The following is a 24,460-nucleotide window of genomic DNA, read 5'->3' as shown; positions in this document are numbered from 1 at the left end:
TCTTCCTTAACAGAAGTTGTATGTTACTCATATTTCACATCCTGATGCATTTGAAATTATCAGATTTTTGAAGTTATCAGATGTTCTATAATAGTTTTGAAACCTGAGTTCCATGTGGAGAGGAACATAAAAGATGCTGGATCCCTATTTATCCCTTTAGTCAAGTGGCCATCGCCCTATGTATACCTGTAACCAAGCTCAGCTGTAAGATTCAGTGAGCTGAATCCACTTCTCTTGACTTGAGCCTTAGAAGGCAGTGGTCAAATACAGCTCTTCATTTCCCCTCTTTCTGTCTCAACACCTCTCCTGTCCATTTTACCTCCTTACTCTCTTCCCTTCTATCTACCCCACTGTGCCTGCCAGGTCCTTTTTCTGGTCCCACGTTGCTTAGACCTTTATCTTTTCTGATAAAGATCTACATGTTTTGATTTGCACTTTCCAGGAATAAATATATATATATTATTTATTATAATATATGTGTATATATATTTATATACATGTATATGCTTATATACACACACACACACACATATATATATATTTTACAAAGCAGTCTAGAGTACTCAAATACAAATTTGGAATCAAAAGAATTGAGCAATTTCGGGCTCAACATGGCAGGTTGGTAGGAGGGATGATTTTGGGGATGGAGATTTCTTATGACTCTTCAAACAATACAGCATCTTTGGCAAAGCAGAAAGACAGACATACTTGCAAATAGGAGGAAGACAGTTCTATAGGATTCCTCTAATATTTAAAATTAAACACGAAACTGCCTTTCTTTGATTTGTAGCCACATTCTTCTCAAGTAGGCTCAAAATTTTTACAACAAGTAAAACAGTTATGTCCCAGGCTTCCAGTCTATCATTGGTCCTATAAATTAGCATGGTTTTTATTGTTTTTATATAAAGGGAGAGTAGCAGGAAATAATCTTACTTTGGCAAAACATTTCATAAAATCTTTGAGGTATACACACCTCCCACAATGACACACTTTCTGCCAGACCCAATGTGTGCACAAGACATGTACAGTACACAGCAGAGTCCCAACTCCCCAGGACCTGATGGTGCTTACCTGTGGATTCCTCCATGCCGTGAGTTATGTCTTGGCTATTTTAGGCTTTCTAAGAGACAGCACCTAAGTATCAGAAATAGTAAGGCTGAAAAAAATCAAAGAAGCAGGTTGGCAAGTTTCTCAAATAAAGTTCACATAAGGTTCCCTAAATGAAAGTCCCTTCACTTGATTGGCACAGTGATCTGGGAACTTCCAGCGATGGGTTTGCTGTTGAGGAGGCTGATGCTGTACTCTACCACTATGGCATTTTCTTGCTTTTGAGCTCCTGCTGACCAACAAAATGGCTGCATCTCACCGAATATTGTCCCTTTGGTGGAGACCAGAGTATTTGAGAAGGAAGAAATTAGAGACTAGGATTCAAACCATTGTTAGAGATCAAAGGAGTTCCTCTCCCTAAACTTGGGTCCATTGATCACAAATTTGGGAATGGTTTTCAGTGGTCACTTTACTGGCCTGATGTTGGTAAAGCCTTGAGGTGAGCTTGCTGATTATTCTATTTGGTGAAAGTCAGTCACACAAACTGGGCATGCCCAGTGGACTGTCAGGGGCAGTTGAATGGAATGTCCAACTGACACAGTGGCATAGCCAAGCTTTCTCTGTTTCCCTTCCCACTGCTTTCTCCTGTCTTGATCAAGGTTTTTCTTTGACTCCATTATCTCTATTTGACTTTAAATAATTTTTAATCCAGACTTTTTGGTCATAATGCTTTCAACTTTACTAGCATTGACTTAAATCTGGTCCTAATGCCCCTTAACTCTAACTCTATAGGATCACAATCTCTGCTATATGTGCAGCCTGTGTGAAAAAATGGCATATGAGAGAATGGGAAAGAGGTACTAACAAGCCATAGGCCAAGGTGAAAGGGACAATGAGAGGGGCACATGATGATCTTAGTGGCTTCTTCTCTATCTTCCCTTCATTAACACACCTTATTTCAAAGATCAAGTTTTGGCTCCCAATCACCACTCATAAGCAGATATTTAGGTCAGTAGGTCAGCAGGCCAGCGATTAAAAACTTTCTCTGCTTCCAAAGTCAGTATCACTTTTTCTCAAGCTGTGGTCAACAACTGACTTGTTATAGGATTCATCTGGTATCTTTACTTAAAATGTCAATTCTCATGCCCCACCTCAGACCTGGTAAGTTAGAATGAGGGGTCAGGGTTCTGTATTTTTAATGAGTACCCTTGGTGAGTCTTAGGTTCACTGAAGTCTGAGAAGCCCTGGCCAAGATCCTGGCCCAGTCACCCATGAGTGGATGAGTGAAAACTGAGCAGTTAACTGACGGTGTTCTTTGTGATTAACAAGAAGAGCAGCTGTTCCTCTTGACTCACTCACCGTTGAAGAAGGGGCTGAGAACTGGTGAGTCAGAGGTAGTGGGGTGATTAGTGGCAGCCTGAAGCTTATAATGCCTCATAAGGAAAAATGACATTAGAAATTATGTGCTTTTAAAATCATAAAGGTCAATATGCAACAAAATTAAGAAATTAGCTATTTAGGTTACTGTTATAATTGTTTTCTTCTTTTTTTATATTTTTGTGAATGCAATGATTTTATGCATCCCTTACATAAATATTTTTCTGATTTCTTTAGAAATTGGCAAAGTCAGGTGATGACTGATTTATATTAACTTTGTAATTTATTCATCAGGACAATCAAAACACATCCTTTCACTAAAATCTTTAAAGATAAAGCAAATTCAGATAGATTAAAAAACAAATCCTCAAAACAGCTAATTTGCTTTCATTTTATTTCATTTTTGGGGGTCTCTTTGTTGTGTCTTCCCATCATTTCTTCTTTATATCAGACTTACACAAAGTAGGTTTGATTTCTTTGAGGCTATGGGAACTTGCTAAGCAGTGATTCTCAAATCTATTTGGATGGCACCTGCTAACTAATTCAGTATTGTTTCCAGATTTTTTATTTTGAAGGAGCCTAAATTCAGCCTACTGAGGAACCAGGGCATCTCCTTGGACATGTGATAACTCCTTCCTTTCAATACAATTTGTCAAATGTTTCCCCTTAATCCAAGGAGTACTGTGTTCCCAAATGAAGCATTACCAGACAAGAATGTGAAAAATCTAGTTAAGGTAAAATATAAAGCTAGGGGTGAATATACCTATACAAACATGGAAACCATAGAAATTTATATTTTGTGGTTTTAAGGTAAAAACTTTTAATTGTAGTGCACAATTAATTTAAACTTTGACATCAATCCTTTTGTTCTTTCAATGAGGTGTTAAGATATTATAAAAGAGTTAAATTAAGTGAAATTAACTTGTGCTTTACTTTTTCATCAGTTTCAGGAGGTTAAACCCAATAACTTGAATCTTGGCATACAAAAGGACAAGAAATATTACATAGCAGTGTAATACAGAGGCAAATATGCCTTTGATGTTAATAACCTCCCATTTTCCTCTTTTTTTTTCTTTTCATCCTTTCCTACTTCTTCCCTCTGCTCTCTCTCCTGTCTCTTCTGCTTTCCTGTCACCAGGTTAGTCTTTTCTGTCCTGTTGGTTTTGGTTTTTGCTTTTCTCCTTCTTTACTTTTAAACTTACAGTAAACAACAACAAACAATATAAGAATAATTTTCAGTATTTTTCAGTTTAGTTAGATTCAACCATTACTTGACTCCTTGTTAGGTAAGAAGCCCACAGTAGAGACTCTTGAATACCTCAGTCAGAGAGCCCACAGTCTGAGGGGAGAGGCCAGTCCATCAACATAACAAACTGAACAGTGAGCCAGGGTTGAGAGTGTTACCATAGAAGAGCAAACCGAACATGAAGGAATTGTCCGCCAAGCATAGGGTGAAACTGGAATTGGTCCTTGGAAACAGAAATGAGTCCTCTTCACAGCACTCAGAGAAACTTATCTGCCTCTTTTCCTAAGTAGAAGACTTAGGAGCCTCTAGTTAATTTTTTCTTCTTCAACATGACTAAATAACATCATTTTCTTGATTTTTTTCTATTCAAATTTTCCAATATTTAGACTTTTTGATTGTTTTTATTGCAAATATATAGTATTCAGCTCTCGTGATAAAATATATATTCAAAATAATTTTCCTCCATTTAGAGCAGAATTAATGTAAGAAATAGAAGGAAAGAAGCAGCAGGAGACTTGGATTTCAGAGACTTGAATCCTATCTAGATTCTGTTTCATACTAGTTGTTTTTATTTCCTTATTTTGGTACTGGGGATTGAACTCAGGGGCACTCAACCACTGAGCCACATCCCCAGCCCTATTTTGTATTTCATTCAGAGACAGAGTCTCACTGAGTTGCTTAGTGCCTCACTCTTGCTGAGACTGGTTTTGAACTCACCATCCTCCTGCCTTAGTCTTAGTTGTATTTATTATTCTGGGAAAATCAACCATGTTTCAATTGTGAGAAATGAGGATATCAGGTTAGCTGGCCTAAGGACCACTTCCTGTGTCAAGCAACTTTATTTTCACTTTCTTTTAATTTCAAACCATTAATAATGTTGTTTCTAATTCCAAAGCAATGACATTATAAGTGAAGTTTTGTATTAGAACCTTTAGTGGAAAAGGAAGTTATAGTCTTGCCGGTAGAGAGTCAGCCTAAAATCTTCCTTCTTCCTGCACCGATAGCAGCAGAAACCAACCATACAGGGTGAGGAGACTGCAGGACTCCCTAGGTACTGAGGCAAGGTGGCCATTTCTGTGGACAGTGAGGTAAGGGAGATAGATACAGCTCAGGGTCCATATCAGTGACCGAGTTTCCATTAGTTTCTTGATTTAAAAACCTCAAGAGATATTAACCATAAATTAATAATCTGAAACATGCAAGTAACAGTTACTTTTATGTATGTCATTTAAGTATGCTGCATTTAAAAATCAAGAACATGGTTTTAAAGGTATCCTCTATCTTAGGTATTCAGAAAGACCTTAAGAATTTATTTTTCTCTGGAACTCAGGGATGATTAATTTGATGTTATCACTCTCAAGTGATAGATAATTCAAGTCCCTGCAGATGAAGAAGCATATTAGAGGCAGATTATTTCTCAGAGCCTCTCATAGTAGGTATATCTAACTTCATGACCTATAGGCTGAGGGAGAAGAAACCCGTCCATCTTTGTAATATGGGGACCTTTACTTCAGAAGACCTTGTCTAGTGACTTGGTCTTCTGGATATTGGATTTCTGCTCTGTGGGGCTCATTTGACCTTGGTTAGAGCTTTTAGGACTATATTTTAACTGTCAGTCACCTCTTGCCAAGTCCCCTTCCAGGGTTATGTTGGTGAGAAATGAAACACCATCTTTTCACTGAGGAGCTCATCTTAAATGGCAACTAAACTATTTGAATACTTTCATTATCTCAACTTTCCATAATGTATGACTTGGGTTTTGTAACTTCTCAAGTAAATAAATTTTAGAAGAAGAATTTTAGAAGTCACCAGTAACATATTTTTAAGAATTATAAAGATAGTTTCATTGCCTTTCAGTGATTTTCTTTTTTTTAGAAAAAACAACAACAACAACAACAACAACAACAACTTGTCATTTATTTGAAAAGAAACAAACCTGTCTCTGTTGCTTTTGATTACTTTTATAGGATGACAAACACTAATTCAGGATTTTGGTTGTTTCAATGGCTTGTAGATAAGACATAAAAAATATGGGTATTCTCATGTTGCCCTTGAAGACTTTGAGATTCCTAGAAATGTTCAGTGAGTTTTATAAAAATTATTTATTAAGTGAAAGTGTTCAAAACATTTTAATCAAGAAGGGGATAGTGAACAATCAGATTAAAATTTAAATAATATATTTCCTAGTTACCAATAACATTCAAATATGAATAGGGATTTTTGTTGGAAAAGAGGCAAAACTCAAAACCATAATGTAGATTCAGGATTGTGAAACACAATGTAACTTTCCTGGCTGAAAGTTGTGTTGGTGTGTAGAACTCTTCATCTACTTCTGTGATGCACAAAGATGAGGACAGAAGCTCAAGAAGATAAAGCAGGGGCCCAATTCAGCATGTTGTGCTTACTAAAGCAGGAAAGTAGATACATCCATTAATAAATATTAAAGACATTTACAAGGAAGTTACTCAATCCAGCTGAGCCTCAGTTGAATCATTGATAAAATGGATAAGTGTGTAGATTAAATTAATAATGCAAAGAAAAGATGCAATCGCATCAAGTCAGCATTGTTATTGTTATCTGCTATTTTGCTGATGCCACACTTGCTTTCATACTTATAACAACTGGAAAACAGACTGAGGCCATATCAATCCAACAACATTCTGCTTATTGAAGTCTTAAGCTTATTGTTTCTGATGTTAAGCAAAAGTGTTCTTTCCACTGTGAAATAATCATATTCATGATTTAATCAAGCTAAGTGTTTGCAAATCACTCAATTATTAATTACTTCATAGGCATTTCTCTTTTATATTGTATTTTGTGAAATAATGGTCTTTAATTCCTCATTGCTTCTTAACATCATATTAGTTTACAAAAGCAAATATTCTGATTGTTTCCTTTGTTGTTTGCAACTAAAAGCATGTAATCAAAAACCAAATTAACTCAAGGGAGCTTCCTGAAATATCTTAAAAAAGGGAACCATTGTCTTCACAAACCTCACTCAATTCTCTAGCAGTTGTTAGGTACAAGGGCAAATAACTTGTGAGAGTCCTTTGCTGTCACCAGCATTTGTAATCATAGAAAGCAGACCAAAAGGATCACTTTAGAGGGGAGAATTATCACAAATTAGTAAAATGACACATGATATGAAAAGTTTATGGGTGTTCTTTTGGGAGTATTCTGCTCAAACTACACGTAACTGCAAATATTCTTTCTAAAAAAGGGGTGTGTACAATGGAGTGGAAGTTCATTCTGCTGTCATGTATAACTAATCAGAACAAATTTTTTTAAAAAATCATTTATTTATTTATTTATTTTTTACAGTCTGCATTTTGATTCATTGTACACAAATGGGGTACATAATTTCATTTCTATGGTTGTGCACCAGAACAAACTTTAAAAGAGTTGTGTGTGTTTATTCTAATAAGCGGGCAATAAATTACAGGTTTGAAATTTGAAAAATTTCATATTGGTTCTTTTTTTTTTTTCCATGATGCTGGGGATTGAATTCATGGCCTTGTGCTTTCAAGGTAAATACTCTACCAACTGAACTATATCGCCAGCCCTTCTTTGGTTCTTTTTACACATGACAATAGGATTCATTTTCACATTATTAAAGCATGGAATAAAATTTGTTCTAATTTACTCCCCAGTACTTTCACTTTCCCCTCTCATCTACTGATCTTTCTATTATTTACTTATAGATTTTTTAAAAATTAGTGTCGTGTAGTTATGCACGATGGTGAGATTCACTGTGGTTATTCATATATGTACGTAGGAATGTTAAGTCAGATTCATTCTACCATCTTTTCCTATCCCATGTCTTCTCTCTTCCCTTCATTCCCCTTCATACATTGCACTGATAGTTCTTCTATTCTTTTTTTTTTAATCCAGCCCCCTTCTTTTGGATTAGCTTTCTAAAGAGAAAATATTTAACTTTTAACTTTTTGGGACTGATTTATTTCAACTTAGCTTAAAAGTCTCTAGTTCCATCCATTTACTGGCAAATACCATAAAGTCATTCTTCTCTATGGCTAAGTAATGCTCCATTGTGTATACATACCACATTTTCCTATGGAAAGCCCCACACCCATGAAACTACCACCATAATTAAGATAATAAACATATCCATCACTCCAAAGTTAACCCTGTGCTCATTTGTAATCCAAACCTCCTGTTCCTCTCTATACACTGGTTCCCAGGAAACCATAATTTCTAGAATTGTAGGTAAATTTATCAACAAGGGATGTCCCTTTTTGGTTTTGTATGTTTAGCATAATTATTTTGAGTTTTATCCATGTGTATTGATAATTCATTCCTTTTATCACTGGATTTTCTATTATATGAATATGCTATGGATTCTTTTGTCTGTTGACCTGTTGGTGAACATGAAGGTTGTTTCCAGCTTTGGGCTATTACAAATGAAGCTGCTGTGAACATTTGGGTACAAGTCTTCCTGTGTTCATATGTTTTCTTTTCTCTTTGAATTATTATCAATTAATGGATTGGCTAGATCTTATTACAAACATATGTTTAAATTTTCAGAAACTAACAAAGTGTTTCCAAAAGTGGTTGTTTCATTTTAGATTCCTACTTAAAAACGCATGAGAATTTCCATTTTTCCAGATTTTTGTCAATACTTGATACTTTCAGGAAGGTTAATTTCAGTCATTTATGTGCCTCTGAAGTGATATCTCATGGTGACTTTAATTTGCCCTTCCCTAATGGCTAATAGTATCAGTACTTTTTCACCTGTTTATTTTTTTTTTGCATATCTTTTTGTGTGAAATATTTGTTTGAATCATTGCCCATTTTTATTGGGCTCATTGTCTTGTATTTTAAGAGTTTCTTATGTATTCTGGATACAAAATTTCTTAACAGATATGGTTTTACAAATGCTTTTGGTTTATGCCTTGTCTTTTCTTTCTAATTTTCATGAATTCTGATTTATTCTTTCTTCTAAGAAATCCTTGATTCCTCAAAGATTTTTTTCCTGTTCTCTTTTACAGGTTTTATAATTTTAGGTTTTACATTTAGGTGCATGTTATGTTTGTTTGTTTATTTTAATACAAACAAGGTATGGATTGAGATTATTTTTATTTGTCCTTTTCAATTATATAGGATAATAGAATATATTTTGACATATTTGAACGAACAGAGTACATCTTATTCTAATTAGGAGAGTTTTTTTTTTTCTTTCTCATGTAAGTATCTGGTTGTTTCAGAACTGTTTGCTGAAAAGATGTTCTGTTCTTCATTGAATGGTTTATACAGTTCTGTAAAAAAAAAAAAATCAATTGTATATATCTTGGACCTATTTCTGGGTTTTTCTTTTTCATTGATCTATTTCTATCTTTAAACCAATAGCTCACTGCCTCAATAACTGTAGCTTTATAAATCTTGAAATGAACTTAGTATAACTCCTGAAACTTTATTCTTTTTCAAAGTTGTTCTGTCTTCTCTATGGTCTTTGCATTTCCACATTAATTTTAGAATCAATTGGCCATTTTGTACCACAGGGGGTGGGAAACAAAGAAAGAAAAGAAAAGCATACTGGGCTTTTGATTGGGATTGCATTATATTTATAGATCAGTTTGGAAAGAATTAACATACTAGTAATATTGAATCTTCCAATCTACAAGCATGTTTTCCTGAATGTAGAGTACTATATTTATCTAGTTTTCCTTTAATTTTTCTCAGCAGTGTTCTGTAGATTTTAATAAACAGACTTTACATAGGTTTTGTTAAGTTTATCCTGAAATAGTTTAGAATTTTTAAGTTTTTACAAAAATACTTTTAAAAATTTCAATTGCAATTGTTATTGCAAGTATATGGATATACCATAAACTGATTTTAAAATATTGATCTTATATCCTGTAGCCTTGACAAATTCATGTAGTTGATAATTTTATGAACGAACATTTTTTCACCTTTTTCCTTTCCAAGAGGGATCCCTTGTTTTTCTTTGTCCTCTTTTATTGCATTAATCAGAATTTGAGTACAAAGTTAAATAGAAATACCAAGAGGAAAAACTTGTACTCTGTATTAGTTAGCTTTCTGTAACTGTGACAAAAAGCCTGAAATAAAAAGGAAAAGGTTTATTTTGGCTCATGGTTACAGAGGTTTCAGCACACGTTTGCTTGGTTCTGTTGTGTTGGGCTTGTGGCAGCACAGTACATCAGAGCAGGAGACGGGTAGTGGAGGATGCCTGTTCACCCTGGCGTCTGTGAAGCAAAGAGAGAAAAGGATCCAGGATCCCAGACCCCTTCAAGGGCACATCCCTAAGACCTAACTTCCTCCCACTCACCCCACCTCTTAAAGTTTCCCACACCTCTGAGTAGCAGCACATGCTGGGGATCAAGACTAACTGGCCTTTGGGGACCCTTGTAAAAGCCATCCATATTACTTGTTTCAGATCTGGTGGGGAAAGCATTCCATCTTTTATCTTTGGGTAGGATATCAGCTATACCGTTTTCATAGGTATTTTTTTATCCGGGTAAGAAAGTTATCTTTATGTTCCCAGTTTTTTGAGGGTTTGGATATTGGATTTCTCAAAAAAATTTTTTTGAGCAGCTATTGAGGAGATTATGTGGTTTCTCTTTTCAGTCTGTGACATTGTAAATTATACCGATTGGCTTTTGAACATTAAACCAATCTTGCATTCCTAGACTAAACCTCTCAATTTTCTGGAAGAGTTTATTTCCATTTGGTACAAATTCTACCTTAAATGTGCCTGAACGGGTGCATGGGAGGGCATGTGTGTGTGTGTGTGTGTGTGTGTGCGTGTGTGTGTGTGTGAGAGAGAGAGAGAGAGATTTTTAAAGAAGAAATTCAATTACTTTAATACATAAAGTGCTATTCATAGTATCCCATTTGCAAGAGACTTTCTGTTTTGTTTCTTTCAAGGAAATGAGTCATCCCATCAGAGTTGTTGACTTTATTGGCATAAAGGTGTTTATAATGTTATTATTTTAAAATGTTTGTTGAGTCTGTAGTGATTTTTACCTCATAATATCAATAACTTTTGCTGCCTTTAATTCTAGATCGGTTTGGTTAGTTTATCATTTTAATTAATCTAAAAGAAACAGTTTTAGTTTCATTGACTTACTTTTCTGTTTTCTCTTTCACTGATTTTTGCTCTGATCTTTATTCTTAACTTTCCATTCTTCTGAATATGTTGGGTTGAATTTGTTCTATTTTCCTGGTTTCTTAAGGTGGGAGTTAAAGTCACCAATTTTAGACCTTTCTGTTTTTGTTATAAATAAATTTCCATCTGCACAGTGCTTTAGCTACGTTCTACCAAACTGGATAAATTATATTTTATTTTCACTTAGTTTCAAATATTACCTAATTTTCTTTTTTTGATTTCTTCTTTGACTTATGGGCTGGTTGAAGGATGTTACTAAATTTTCAAATATTTGGGAAACTCCTGGATATCTTTCTGTTGGTTATTTCTAATTTAATTCCATTGTGATCAGAAAACATTCTTTCTCTATTCATAATTATTTTAATATATCAGTGCTTATTTTACAGTCCAGGGCATAAGTCTATCTTAATCAAAGATTGTGTATGCTGCTGTTGCTGAGTGTTGTATTTCTAAAAGTATCATTTTAGTCAATTGTTTGATGTTTCCACATCTTCTGCATCTTTACTGATTTTATGTATGCTTAGAAAAAGCTAGAAAGCAATTATTTAAAGAGAGTGTTTAAATCTTTGTAGTTATGGATTTGTACATTTGTATTTCTATTATTTTTTACTTCATATGTTTTGAAATTTTGTTATAGGTACATAAACACTTAAGATTATCATATCCTTTTGATAAATTGACCTCTTGTTATGAAATTACCATGTGTGGTAATTTCACTATTTGCTATTTCACTAATTACACTATTTGCTCTGAATTCTACTTTGTCTGATACTAATGTGACATCTCAACTCTGTTTTGATTATGTTAACAAAGTATAACTCTTTTCTTCTATTTATTTCCTACTTATATCTGCATTACAGTGTCTCTCTTATAGATAGAACATATCCAATCTAATGCTCTTGGCCATTTGGTTGAGATGTTGAAGTCATTTACATTTAATTTGATGATTATATATGTTTGGGTTGCAATCAACCTTAAATCTTTTGTACTATTTGTTTTGTTTTGGTCTCATTTGCTATTTTTCTTTTCAACCTTTAAAAAGTCATTTTATTATCCCATTTTCACCTCCTTTGTTGGATTATTAGCTAAAGATGTTTGTAGTACATTTCTTTAGTCTTTAGAGCATAAGTGCACTGTCTTTCTCCTCACAGTGGGAGAACACTGTACCTTCCTTTGCCAACATCGACCAGACCCTCTCCCAGTCTGGAGTTAGGGGTAGGGTTCAGTGCAGCAAGCCTACTCAACACATGAGCCTTGGCCACAGTCTACCTTCAAATAATATGATATCACTTTAGATATAGTATAAAACGTTACAATAGTACATTTTTATTTTCCATTTTTGGTCATTGTGTTATTGTAATACATTGTATTTCTACACATAGTAACCTACAAATGTATTTTTGTTTTTGCTTTAATCAATCATCTATTGACTAGCTTAAGGAAATGAAAAGATTTTATATTTACTAATATCTTTATCACTTCTGGTGATCTTCATTCCTTTGTATAGATTTGCATTTCCATTTTTTTTGTCAGAAATAACATTTTTTTTTGTAATACAGTTGGCTAGTCATGAAATTTCAGCTTTTGTACCTAAAATATTATTAATTTCATGTACTTTGAAAGATGCTTTTGCTGGAGGTTGGTATTTTTTTTTTTCTCTCTGTGTTTGAAAAATATTGCCCTGTTGTCTTCTGGAAGGCAATATTTCCAATGAGAATTCTGTTGCTTTTCTTATCTTTGTTTTTCTGTATGTCACATGGAGTTTTTCCTCTAACTCCCTTATAAGGATCTATTCTTATCATTTATTTTAACTGATTTAATTACATAATTTTCTTTGTGCTTCTTGTGTTTTGAGCTCATTGAGTTGCTCCACTTTATTGATTTTTAATTTTCTGAAAACTTTAACAAGGTTTGCTCAATATTTCTTCAAATATTCTTTTCTGCCCCTTCCTCCAGGATTCCAGTCACAAATTTATTAGGCCCCCTGATGCTGATTTTCAGTTCTCTGATGTGTTGTCATTTTTTCCCCCTCTTTCCCTTTAAAGAATTTTTTGTGTGTGCTTTATTTTGGATAATTTCTATTGCTCTATCTTCAAGTTCACTAATATTTTTTTCTGCATTTCCTAAACTGATGTACAGCTCATGTACATCAGTTTTAAAATTAGACACTAGTTTTCATTTCTAGATTAGGCATCTATCTATCTGTCTATCTATCTGTCCATCCATCTATCTATCCTGTCTCTATTCAGTTCCTTCATTTTTCCTATAGCAGTTTTAATCTTCTGTTATTATTACTCATATTAATATTAATATTAATTTTCTTATCTATTAAATCTGTCATCTGTACATGTCTAGGTTGGTTTCTTTTTTTACCACTTGATATTCAATGCCTGAAAACTGTCTTTCTAACATTATATGGTGCTTGCTTTTTCTTTATTTGTTGGAGGTGGAAAGGTAGACCTAGCCCCTGTCATTTCATCTTTATCAGAGTCAGAAGTCTGACAAGATTCTTACATGTTTTATCTTGTACATGCCTTGTGATCTGCTACTACCTCTTCTTAAACCAGGAATATTAGTGTATAAACTAAGAATATCTTTCCTTTAAGAAAAAAGAATAAAGGGGAAAAAAAGCAACCAATAAACCCAAATCAAATCAACAAACAAAAACAAACTCAGAAAAACATTTGACAGTGGTTTAAACATACAAAATTTCTTTTTCTTATGTAAAGCCCACTTGGAGACAGGCAGAGGTAAAGTGTGTTATGAGTCTAATTTCTTTCTCTTATGCTTTTCTATCCTTAGCACAATTTCAACTCTTAGTTGAAAAGTGGTCACTATGCATCCAGACCTCATGTTTGCATTCCAAACAGGAAGGAGATAGAAGTATACAGAACTTTTTCCATGTGAGAATTTACATTTTTGGCTTGTAGAAAGGATACCCATACCCTTTTCCATTCACATCTTCACTGGTAGGGACTTGGTTTCATAGCTGCAGATCATTGCAATGTAGGCAGGGAAGTCACGTATTTTATCTTCAATGCCTCTCAATTGAGGGGAGCAAGGAAGAAGGAGGGTTGTAAATAGATTGAATAGGTGGTCCAGAGTGTCTGTCAGAGTAATCATCTTTTCAAGTTCCCAACACTAAGGATATACAAGAATGTCAGAAGCCCAAATCTGGAGCCATAACGAGATTTCTGTGGGAGCCAGATGAAGCCACTTGTTTCCTATGAGTGATGACTTTTGTTTGTTTGGCATTGGTTTGATATTGATTATGATTAGTGAATTAGAGCAATGGCAAGATGATATATTATTTAGTTTTAGGGTATAAAAGATAAAGTCAGAGAGAAACCATGCTTCATATCATTATCCTAATGTTTTAAGTTTACTTCATTTTGAAGAATTATCCAATTTAGATCTCAGTCTTCCTTTAGGCTTTTGTCCCTTTTGTTCACACATGTAGTCAGAGATCTACATATACACACACATGTGAATTTTGATGTTGTTTTGATAAAATTTATGGTAATGCATTTTCTTTGTTTAGTAAATTCTAGTGTAGTGATATACAAGAATAACCCCACTTAGATTAACTGATTAAAGATGTGTCTTAGCATGAGAAACAAGATATCTAGGGATAGACTTTAAGCACAATTGATCATCTTCAGGGTGTTCTTCAAGTCTGGGATCAGTCACTGTGAGGCTTGCTTTTCTGTTGAGGATTCTAAGTGTGAGGTAAGAGCCGAATTGCTTGAGAAGACATGGAAGTTTGAGAGAAAATGCAGTGAAATGAGAAAATTTGATTGCTGGTGGTTGAAGAGAGACTTTGGGAGAAAAATGTATGATTGATATTTGATTTAATTTTTTAAAATATGGAAAATACCAAACATATACAAAAGTAGAGATAAATATGTTATGAATATGCATAGATGTTTCCATTGCCAATTTTAATAATTATCAAATCATTGCTTGTCGTCTTTTATCTATACTTCCTTTTGTGTCCCTCTTTAATGGGTCATTTTAAAACAATCCAAGACATTGTTGGAGGTCGCTGCCCTGTAGGGCCCGCAGTGGTGGCTGGCCTCGTCCTATGGCCCCGAGAAGCCCAGCTGCAAGTGCTTTCTATTGGCTGACTGATCTCCTCCACATCCGTGCTTAGCTCATGATCAGTACATGTCCTCATTACCCACCATTGAGTCTCCACGAGCCAAACGCCTGACCCGTTAAGGTGATTGGCTGTTATATCCCATAAAGCTGCGTATTTTGCGCGGCGGCGGGAGCAAGCAAGGCGGAGCAAGCAAGGCAAGGAGGGCAGGCAGCAGCTGCAGGACGAGAGGAGAGGAGAGGCGGCCACAGCGCAACGAGAGAGGAAGAAGAGAGAAGTGACAACTGCACGAGAGAAAAGGAGAGAGAAAACTGCACGACAAGAGAAGAAGGAGAGAGAGAGCTGCGCGACAAGAGAAGAAAAAGAAGACGGCGGCGGTGGAGGAGGAGGGAGAACCAGGCACTCAGCTCAGAAGCTCTCCCATAAAAATAAAGACCTTAAAACTTCATTTGAGACCCGAGTCTTCATTGTACTCGCTGGACGAGGCAAGACATAATTAATTTTATTCACAAATATTTTAGATTTTTTTCCTAAAATTTCTGTACAGTCAAAAGACTGTAAAGAGTAAGCAAACATATCATTATTACACTTCAATAATTAACAGGACTTTCTTAATATCATCAAATACCCAGTCAGCTCAATTTTCTAGCATCATTATGATTTTTAGAGTTTGAAAAAGATCCAATTATAGCCTATTCATTAGAATTAGTTAATATGTCTCTTAAAGATCTTTTAACATATGCATATATTAATTGGGATTTTATTAATATGATTTATATCTAAAAAGTGAAGTAGATCTCCTATCTCTTAACTAAATTGTCAATAAAATTGAAATAATTTCTTTGTGCTATTTGGACTATATTTGTACATTTTGGTGGAATAAAATAAGCATAATAGAGCAAAAACAGGAAAGTATAGAAAAAAGGATTGACATCAACACTGCACAATTTAGCTATGAAACTTCCTTAGTTATCAATCTAAGGGGAAATTCCTTTGAAAAGTGTGTATGCACCATATTTGCACTATAAATTGGCAAAGTATCATAAGTAATAGTGTTTGGACAGATTTGTGGTTTTGAAGTTGGCACTTAAATATTTTCCTTGCCTGTGAAGAAATGTCACTTTCACAATTTATTAAATGAATACCATATGTACACTCAGATTTAGACAGTATTATTTCATCTACTGAGTTAGCAGTTCTCACAAGGGCTGTTTTGTCCCAATTTGTGCTGACTCTGCTGCTGGGTACAGCTTTCTCCACTGCGGGGAGGCCATCAGGCTTGTCTGAATATCTTTCTAATGATTGGTGAATATCTTTTATTCCTTTGACATGAAGACTAAGATACAGTTACCTCATGTACATATATGACTGTATGACCGATGTGATCCTACAATATGTACAATCAGGAAAAGGAGAAATTATACTCCACTTATGTATGATCTATCAAAATGTATAAATGCATTCTACTGTCATAAACAACTAATTAGAACAAACAAAAAATTTAAAAAATTAAAAAAAAAAAGAGAAGGCTAAACTTTAAAATTGGGAAGGGTATTAGATTGTGGAACAAGATGGCCCCATTTGCTACTGTAGACTCCCTTTTCTTGCCCCGAAATCTCCTGTTCCTTAGCAGGTGATGACTTAGCCTCTGATGACAGGGACATTGCCACTTTTACACAGGCAAACTCGTCCATTCTGACAAAACTAAAAGAACTGAAAAGTCCAACCTCAGGAGCCAATTTCTTTGGTTTTAGAAATCCTGTCTTTGGCCACAGTTCTGTTCTTTGTATTAGGAACATTCCATTTTCTCTTCCACTTGGCAGTCCTTAAAATATTTGAAAAGATTTTCCAGAATCGTTCTGCCATTCAGACATTTTATATTTTTTAGGAAAAAGTCTCCAAATGATCTCTTAATAATTCCTTTAGTAATGTGGCTTCCAGATTTCAACACTGAAATCAACTAACAGACCTTTGTAAATATGAACTGCCAGCATGCCAGATCTTCCTCAATGTATATTAAGTGAAGGAGAGGTCAAGCTAGATTTTTAAAAACATGTAGCCATGGGAGGTCAGCAGTATGGTAGAACAGACTATCCAGTACTCATCCCCTTGCAGAAACATCAATTGAAAAACTATAGTTTTTTTTTTTTTAATTTAAAAAAATTTTTTTAATAGACACACATAAAGGAGAAATCCACTGTAGGACATTCACATATGTACGCAGACTGATATGGTCGGTTTCATTCCATAGTTCCCTTTTTCTAACCCTTCTCATTCCCCATCAATCCCCTTCCTTTGCTCCATTGATCTCCCTTCTATTTTCAAGAGCACCCCCTTTCCTTTTTTCCTTATTTTGCTCTAACTTCAGCATAACAAAGAAAAAACTTGACCCTTGTCTTACTGAGTCTGGCTATTTCACTTAGCATGATGTTCTCCAGTTCCATTCATTTAGCAGCAAACACCATAATGTCATTCTTCTTTATGACTGAGTAAAACCTTATTGTAAATATATATCACATTATCCATTCATCTGTTGATGGGCATGTGGGCTGGTTCCATAATTTGGTTATTGTGAATTGTGTTGCTATAAACATTGATGTGCATATATCACTATGGTATGCTGATTTTACTTATCTTGGATAAATACCAAGGAATGGGATAGCTGGGTCATATGGTGGCTCATGAAGCCTAGTTTTTTTGAGGAATCCCCAAATTGCTTTCCAACGTGGTTGCACTACATTTGTAGTCCCACCAACGACATATGAGTATACCTTTTCATCCACATCTTTGCCTGCTTTTGTTATTACATATGTATTCATGATGATTGCCATTCTCACTGGAGTGAGACAAAATCTCAATTTAGTTTTGATTTGCATTGACTTAATTGCTAGGGATGTTGAACATTTTAAAATATATTCTCCAATTGTATTTCTTATTTTAAAAAGTATCTGTTTCGTTCTTTTGCCCATTTGTTGATTGGGTTATTTTTCTTTTTATATTTTGGTATTAAGTTTTCCAAGTTCTTTGTGTATTCTGGATTTAATCCCCTGAGAAGGAAGACCAGTAGGGTAGAGTAGAGGATGGGGAATAAGGAGAGGGAGAGAAGTGGAAAGAGGAAACACTGGGGTCTGAAGTGGAGTAATTTATACCTATGTATGATTGTTAAAAGGAACCCCAATATTATGCATAACTACAACGCACTAATAAAAACATTTTTAAAGTAAAAAGAAAAACTAAACTATCCACGTAAATAAATACCTTAAAAAGAGCTAAGAAATCCAGGTGAGAGATAGCAGCATGTAGGTGTAGCTTAGAACTATGAAAAACTCATTAAAGAGTACAGGAAAGAAAGTTACACTTCACCTATATAATCCTTTTCTTAAGCCCTGACAGCACAGTGCAGAGAGAGATACCCTCTGCTGAGGGAAGGGAGAGTAAATTGACTCCTCAAGACTGCTGTGGACCAAAGCACCAGGTCTATCCCAGTGAAACTCAGTGCTAGACTGGCATTCAGTCCACCGAGGTCTGGACCAGTATTTGTGGACCAAGTTTCTAGGGCTGCTCCAATGCCAAGTTAGCCCCAGGGACTGTACATTCTGGGCCCACCCCACTTCCAGGAAGATCCTATGGACCCAGGTTCCATAGGTGAGGATACAGGCCTGTTCCAGCAGACCCAGGCTCCAGAATGGACCTTACACATCCAGGCATTATGCAGTCCCCTGTGGGTGGAGGCACCAAACCAGCCTGTCAGATTTTCTTTGTTAGAAGGTTTTTGATTTCTGATTCAATCACCTTACTAGTTACAAGTCTATGAAGTAGAGTAACTATAGTTTTGGGCAATCTATTATATATTTGGTGAAGAACTAGAGGACTGAAGTTTGAAAGCTGCAAACAAAGAAATGAAAAATATCTAAATATTAATTACCCTGATTTGAACATTACACATTGCATGTTTGTATCGAAATATCACACAGTGCATCAAAAATATGTGTAATTATTGCTTGTTAATTAAGATGAAAATTTTACTTAAAAATGGTGGTTGCAAGGGTTGGTGTTGGGGGATGAGGAGATATAATTAAAGGGTACTAAGTTTTTGTTAAGTGAATAAATTTTGGAGACCTAACGTACAGCATGGTGAATAGAGTTAGTAGTGATGAATTACATAATTGAAAATTGCTCATATAGTGGATTTTAAGTTTTCTACAAAAAATGATAAGGATGTAAGGTAATAGATAAATTACTTATTTCACCATGGATGCATATGAAGACAGAAATATGAAGACAGACATATTGCACAAAAATATGTGTGTGTGTGTGAGTGTGTGTGTGTGTGCATAATTTTAGACCTTAATTGGTTGATGAAAAATTCCATACTATCCCATAAAAATATCCAAAAAATAGAAAAAATATATTGCTCTGTTATATTATCATTCTATTGCATTTTGACATTTATCTTCTTATTGATTATACCTCCTATTTTTATAAAAAGCTCAACTGATACACACATACATATCTTCATTGAAGAAAATAAATTTACATTTTTTTATCTCTACCTTCTACATAAATTTTAGGCATACAGTAGGTTCTCAATTAGTGTTTGTCAAATGAATAGATGAAAAATAAACATTCTTGAACAATTAAAAAAGTTTACAACTTAGGGGGTATTCCCTGTCACAGGAATATTTAGGAACTGGTAAAGTAGGTCAACCAGTAGGGAGAGAATATCAGGAATCCATAGCTGTGTTTATTGAATGGGAGAATAAATGTTTTTAGGGGAACCAAGAAAGTAAGAAAGGAAGATCCTGGATTTCAAAATGACAGACAGATAAGGGAAAAGTCCTATCTATGGAGGACATGGGAGATCCTTGTCAGCAGGGAGGAGGAGCAGGTGTGTAAGGAGCAAAGCCTGTCCCAGAGGAACACAGTGGGAATTTGGCCGCCTCCTGCAGCACCCGCCTGGAAGGCAAAACTCAGCTACTAGAAAGAAAAGGGCCGGATGACAGCTAATGGGTCAATACAGGGTCAAAAAGCCTCACGCCTGGGTCAACGTAATCCAATCTGGCTCATTTGATCCTGGTTCTATCTGGTTTTGAAGACCTTGAGGGACTGGAGTGTCCATAAAACAATTCCCCCTCCCCACCCTGCCAAGGAATTGTGGCACGAGGATCAAACGCTAGCAATTTATAGGGTTTTTTTGTGTATAGTCCATTTCATCAAGATTATCTTGGGAAAGGTGGCTGGTGTGAGGCTACTTATAGGGAGAATTTGGGGAATCAGCTCTTGAGATGGGGCAGATAGAAGCAAGGAAAATCAAGCAGGAATTGAAATCTAAAGATGAGCCCTAGGTCTAGTATTCCTTCCTGGTGACATCGATGAACTACCTATTTGAGGATTGATATACAATTATTCTATAACTTTTCCTTCCTGTGCATATCCATCATATAATTCTCTCTTGACTATAGCGTTGTGGGAGATTTCCTCAAAGGCTCACTGAAGTAAAATCATGCTGTTTATGGTACTCCTAATGAGTGTAAGGATTGTGTCAATAAGGGATGCTCAGAGGGCTTTAGAGGGACGTTTAGACTCTCTTTCCTTTCCAAGTGTTTATTAAACTTATATTTACCAATTCTCTTTCACAATTTTCAGTGGTATCAAATTACAGTTTTCAGCATTAACTTTCCTCCTCGCTTTTGAAAATCAGATCATTTTCTTTCCTCTCTAGTATTTGTTTTGTGTGTCTCCCAAGAATTGATTAAGTATTAAGGATGGTTTTAGGACTACAGCTTCAATTTCTCTGAGTACACTGGAATGCAAATGAACTCTGGTGGAAGCTTTGATCTCCATCAGCAGGGCTAGGTGCTTGCTTTCTATTCTCATCTGTCTTGCCTAACCTTGCTTCTTTTAACTTTTCCTTCTTAAGTACTTCTTATTCATGGAGAGGTTGGGAGTGGTTCATGGTTGAGTCATCCTGTTTTTATCTCTTTTATTTGTTGCCCATGAACCTTCTGCAGCATTCATTCTTCTTTGTCTGAGTCCTTCCATCAAGCACAGTCCTGAAGGTCCTGTGTTCTTCCATGCTTGCAGGATTCATTGCCTTCTGAATTTTAACCCCCCAACCCCGACAAATTCTTAGGGTCCCTTGCCTCTGTTTTGTATTTCTTTCTTTGATTATAGAAACTACATGAAATTTCTAGGTGGAAGAAAGAAGGGTGGAATGATTGGGCCAGAGGCAGAATTAAATGATGTAATCCCTGGCTGTGACTTCCCTTCATTTTGCATCCCTAATAAAAACTTTATATAATAAACTTCCATGGAACCCACTTATTGGGTGCACACTGTATTTCAGACACTGTCTTGGTTCACTTCATTATTTGGATGTCTAATCCTCCTATACATCTGTAATGGGTGACTGTTCACATTTCACCAAGGAGGAAAACAAAAGTCAGAGGATGTGATCAAAGGGACATTGAAAGTGAGCTGATTGATCTTCGCCTCCAGGCTAGGTCCTTGGGGTCTAGATTTGAGTCAAGTGGTTAAGCAGAATTTTCTTTATAGTACTTGAAGTGACATTCTCTTTTGGGACTAATCCTGATTTCTATCCTCTGTGTGCCTTATCCAGACACACAGCAGTTCAGTCAAACTCTATTTTTCTCAGCTTGTTCCAAATTTGCCCATGTTGTACCCCATCCCACCAATAATCGAGCAAGCTTCCTTCTGCGTCAGCCCTCAAGGCTTAGTTGTTACTAACACTAGATCTGTTTTTTAATATCGTTATTTTTGTTTATTTATTTTTATGTGGTGCTGAGGATTACCCAGTGCCTCACACATTCTAGGCAAGCGCTCTACCACTGAGCTGCACCCCAGCCCTAGATCTGGTTTTTATGGAGATTTTGGAGATCTAAGCCCTAATCTAAAGGAACAAGTGTAAGTACAAATTTCAGGTATGATGAGCTGAATTATGTTGAGATTTGGGGGAGAGTGAAGTCATGAGGACTTCCACTTGGGAGCGAGATCTTCAGGGCCTTTCACACATCCCCCTCCATTGTGTTCAGGCGAACCTTGATCCTCACACTTTGGCTTGTGTAGTGTACGTTCTCCTCCTTGAAACATTTTCTGTACTTTCTCTCATCAAAACCCACGTGGTAAAGCTCAGTCATTTTAAACTGCATTTACTGTTGAGCACCAAAGCTCCCACAGGCCTGACAGCTTGTCCAAAGTTTCCTGACTTCGAGAAACTTCCCTCTCTTCCCTCTTTTCTTATTGAAGTCAGCAGGTACTCAGTGTGTATTAGAAGATGGAACTATTGGGTGTTTAAAAGTTTTGTTATTTTGGTGCACACTGAGGAGGACAGCGGTAGCAGGGTGCATCTGTGGTCTTAATGGCCAAGATGAGAGGTGGCCTAATGTCACCCTGGTGCATGTGGGTGTCTTGGAAGAGGCAGTAGAGCAGAGGGGGACAACCAGTGCAGGAGGCAGGGGACATTGAGCAGGACGCTGTAATAGTGAGAGTCACAAAATAACAATAACACATAAAAATATTAGTGTATACAACCAGAGATGTTTAAACCAGAAACCACAGTTATCTGGAAAAAAATCCTGGCTAATATATGATACAGAGGTGCTACTCTACTCCATGCCTCCCACTGCTATCACAGGAAACTGCTCCTTTTATTCAGAGCCCGCATTCGGGCCTAGCAGTGGCACTTTCCAGCATCATCCTCAATTTCCACTGTGCACTGACTACTGGGATGCTTTTAAGGAAGATGAGTCTCATTTTGACAGCTCAACCAGACTTTTATGAGGCAAGCAGAGAGTGTGTGATCTGGGACAAACACAATGTTTCATACACAATACTCATCATCTTGGTAGAAAATTAGATCAGAATTAAAAATTAATCGCTATATTGATAAGTCACTCCTAAGAGGCCTAACTGTGAGGGGGTCCCGGAAGCTAAGGTGTTTTTTTTCGGGGTGGTGTGATCTTTGTGAGTCCCTTCGGTCTCCTCTCAGCACAAGAGACACACAAAAATAGAGCTGCGTTGTTTGCTTGAGTACAAAGGAGAGGCCTGCGCTCCCTCAGAGCTGCTTGTCTTCCTGTGCCCATGGCCCGGTGGCCCCCAGGCACCGGGCACAACTTGGGTGCACTTGCTTGCACTTGTGACCGTGTTGCTGTCTTGTGTGACAATGAGGGCCAGGCACATTTATTTGAATTCCCTGTGCTTACAAAAATGCTTTGACCATGGCTGTCCTTCAGTAAACAGATGACCCCAAACCACTTCACGAATAAAGTACAGTTCACCTGGCCAACTATAGTTTGTGAAATGTACACACTTTCCACTTCAAGTTAAGTTTTTCCAATGGCAATCTTTTGGTAAGGAAGGAAAAGACGATTAGATTCAATCTTCTGGCCATTTCAATTAGACTACAATTATGGTCTACTGTTTTATCTTTTTCCTTCTTTAATATCTATTTGGTGGAAGTAAGGAGGGAATAGGGAATTTATTTATTTTTTATCAAAGAAGACACAGGGAAAGATTTACTTATGAATGGACATACTCTGACCACCCACAGAATCAATGTTTAAAAACTTGTCAAAATGTTTCCTCTTTATGTCACAGAGGCTGTGAATTGCCTTCATGCTAATTACATCGTCTCTCTGTTTATAGAAACTGAAGGTTTAGCAGGGCAGCAACATTTTCATAAAAGCTACGTTTTCCAGTCTTTACCACCCAGGAGTCACACTCTGGCCAGTAGGAGTGAGTAGCTCTGCTGTGTACAGATTCTGGTTCGTATCTTTAGAAAGAAAGGAAGCTGACCTCTGCTTTCTGGCACAATCCTGTGGATGGGAACATGGAAATTATAGTGAGTTATTCCTGACCATCACTGAGGACTGGTTGAAAATATGGTAAAAGATTCTGCCCCTAACACTGTCAAATCAATGCACCAACCAGGACATCTCTAGAGACAGAAATAAACTACTTTATGCATAACATTTTTAATTGTCTGGGTTCAGGATTGCAGCCAACTTTGTTTTTCTTGATTAATTTTTATTGCTGTCCTATAATTATACATCATGTGGATCCATTGTGACACATTCCTACATGAACATAATGTAATTTATCAGTTCTGTTCCCTAGGAACTCCCCTTTCCATTTTCCCTTCCCCTGCCCTGGTTCTCCTCCTTTACTGAACTTCCTTCTAATTTGATGGGACAGTCCTCACCCCCTTTTTTTTTCTCTTTATCTTCCACATATAAGAGAAACATATGACCCATGACTTTCTGAGTTTGGCATATTTCACTTAACATCAAGCTCTTAAATTCTACCCATTTTCTTGCAAATGACACTCCATTGCATATATATACCCACTTCCTTTATCCACTCATCTGTTGATGGATACCTAGCCTAGTTACATAACTTGACAGACAGCTTTAAATTGTCAACTTGTTGCTAAACGAGATTGCTCCTGTTTGTCTCAGAATACTCAACACAGTTAACCGGTGGTGGAGAGGAGCATTTCCAAAGTTCCTAAAGGTGATCATTTTGTAGG

At 36.2% G+C, this 24,460-nt stretch overlaps 1 protein-coding gene across 1 annotated transcript in view; it reads right to left on the bottom strand.

Moving 5' to 3' along the window:
• MROH2B (maestro heat like repeat family member 2B) overlaps window positions 1-1,246 on the bottom strand; it is a 75,402-nt gene extending 74,156 nt beyond the window's left edge. The window contains exon 1 of the mRNA XM_079145586.1: window positions 1,072-1,246. Coding sequence (XP_079001712.1) covers window positions 1,072-1,087 — 16 coding nt within the window. The 5' untranslated portion in view covers window positions 1,088-1,246. The remainder of the gene's footprint in view (window positions 1-1,071) is intronic.
• Between the last annotated feature and the right edge of the window lie 23,214 nt (window positions 1,247-24,460).

Source organism: Sciurus vulgaris (genome assembly GCF_902686455.1).
Source record: "Sciurus vulgaris genome assembly, chromosome: 6".
Lineage (NCBI taxonomy): Eukaryota > Metazoa > Chordata > Mammalia > Rodentia > Sciuridae > Sciurus > Sciurus vulgaris.
This window is presented reverse-complemented; position numbering and strand designations above follow the sequence as displayed.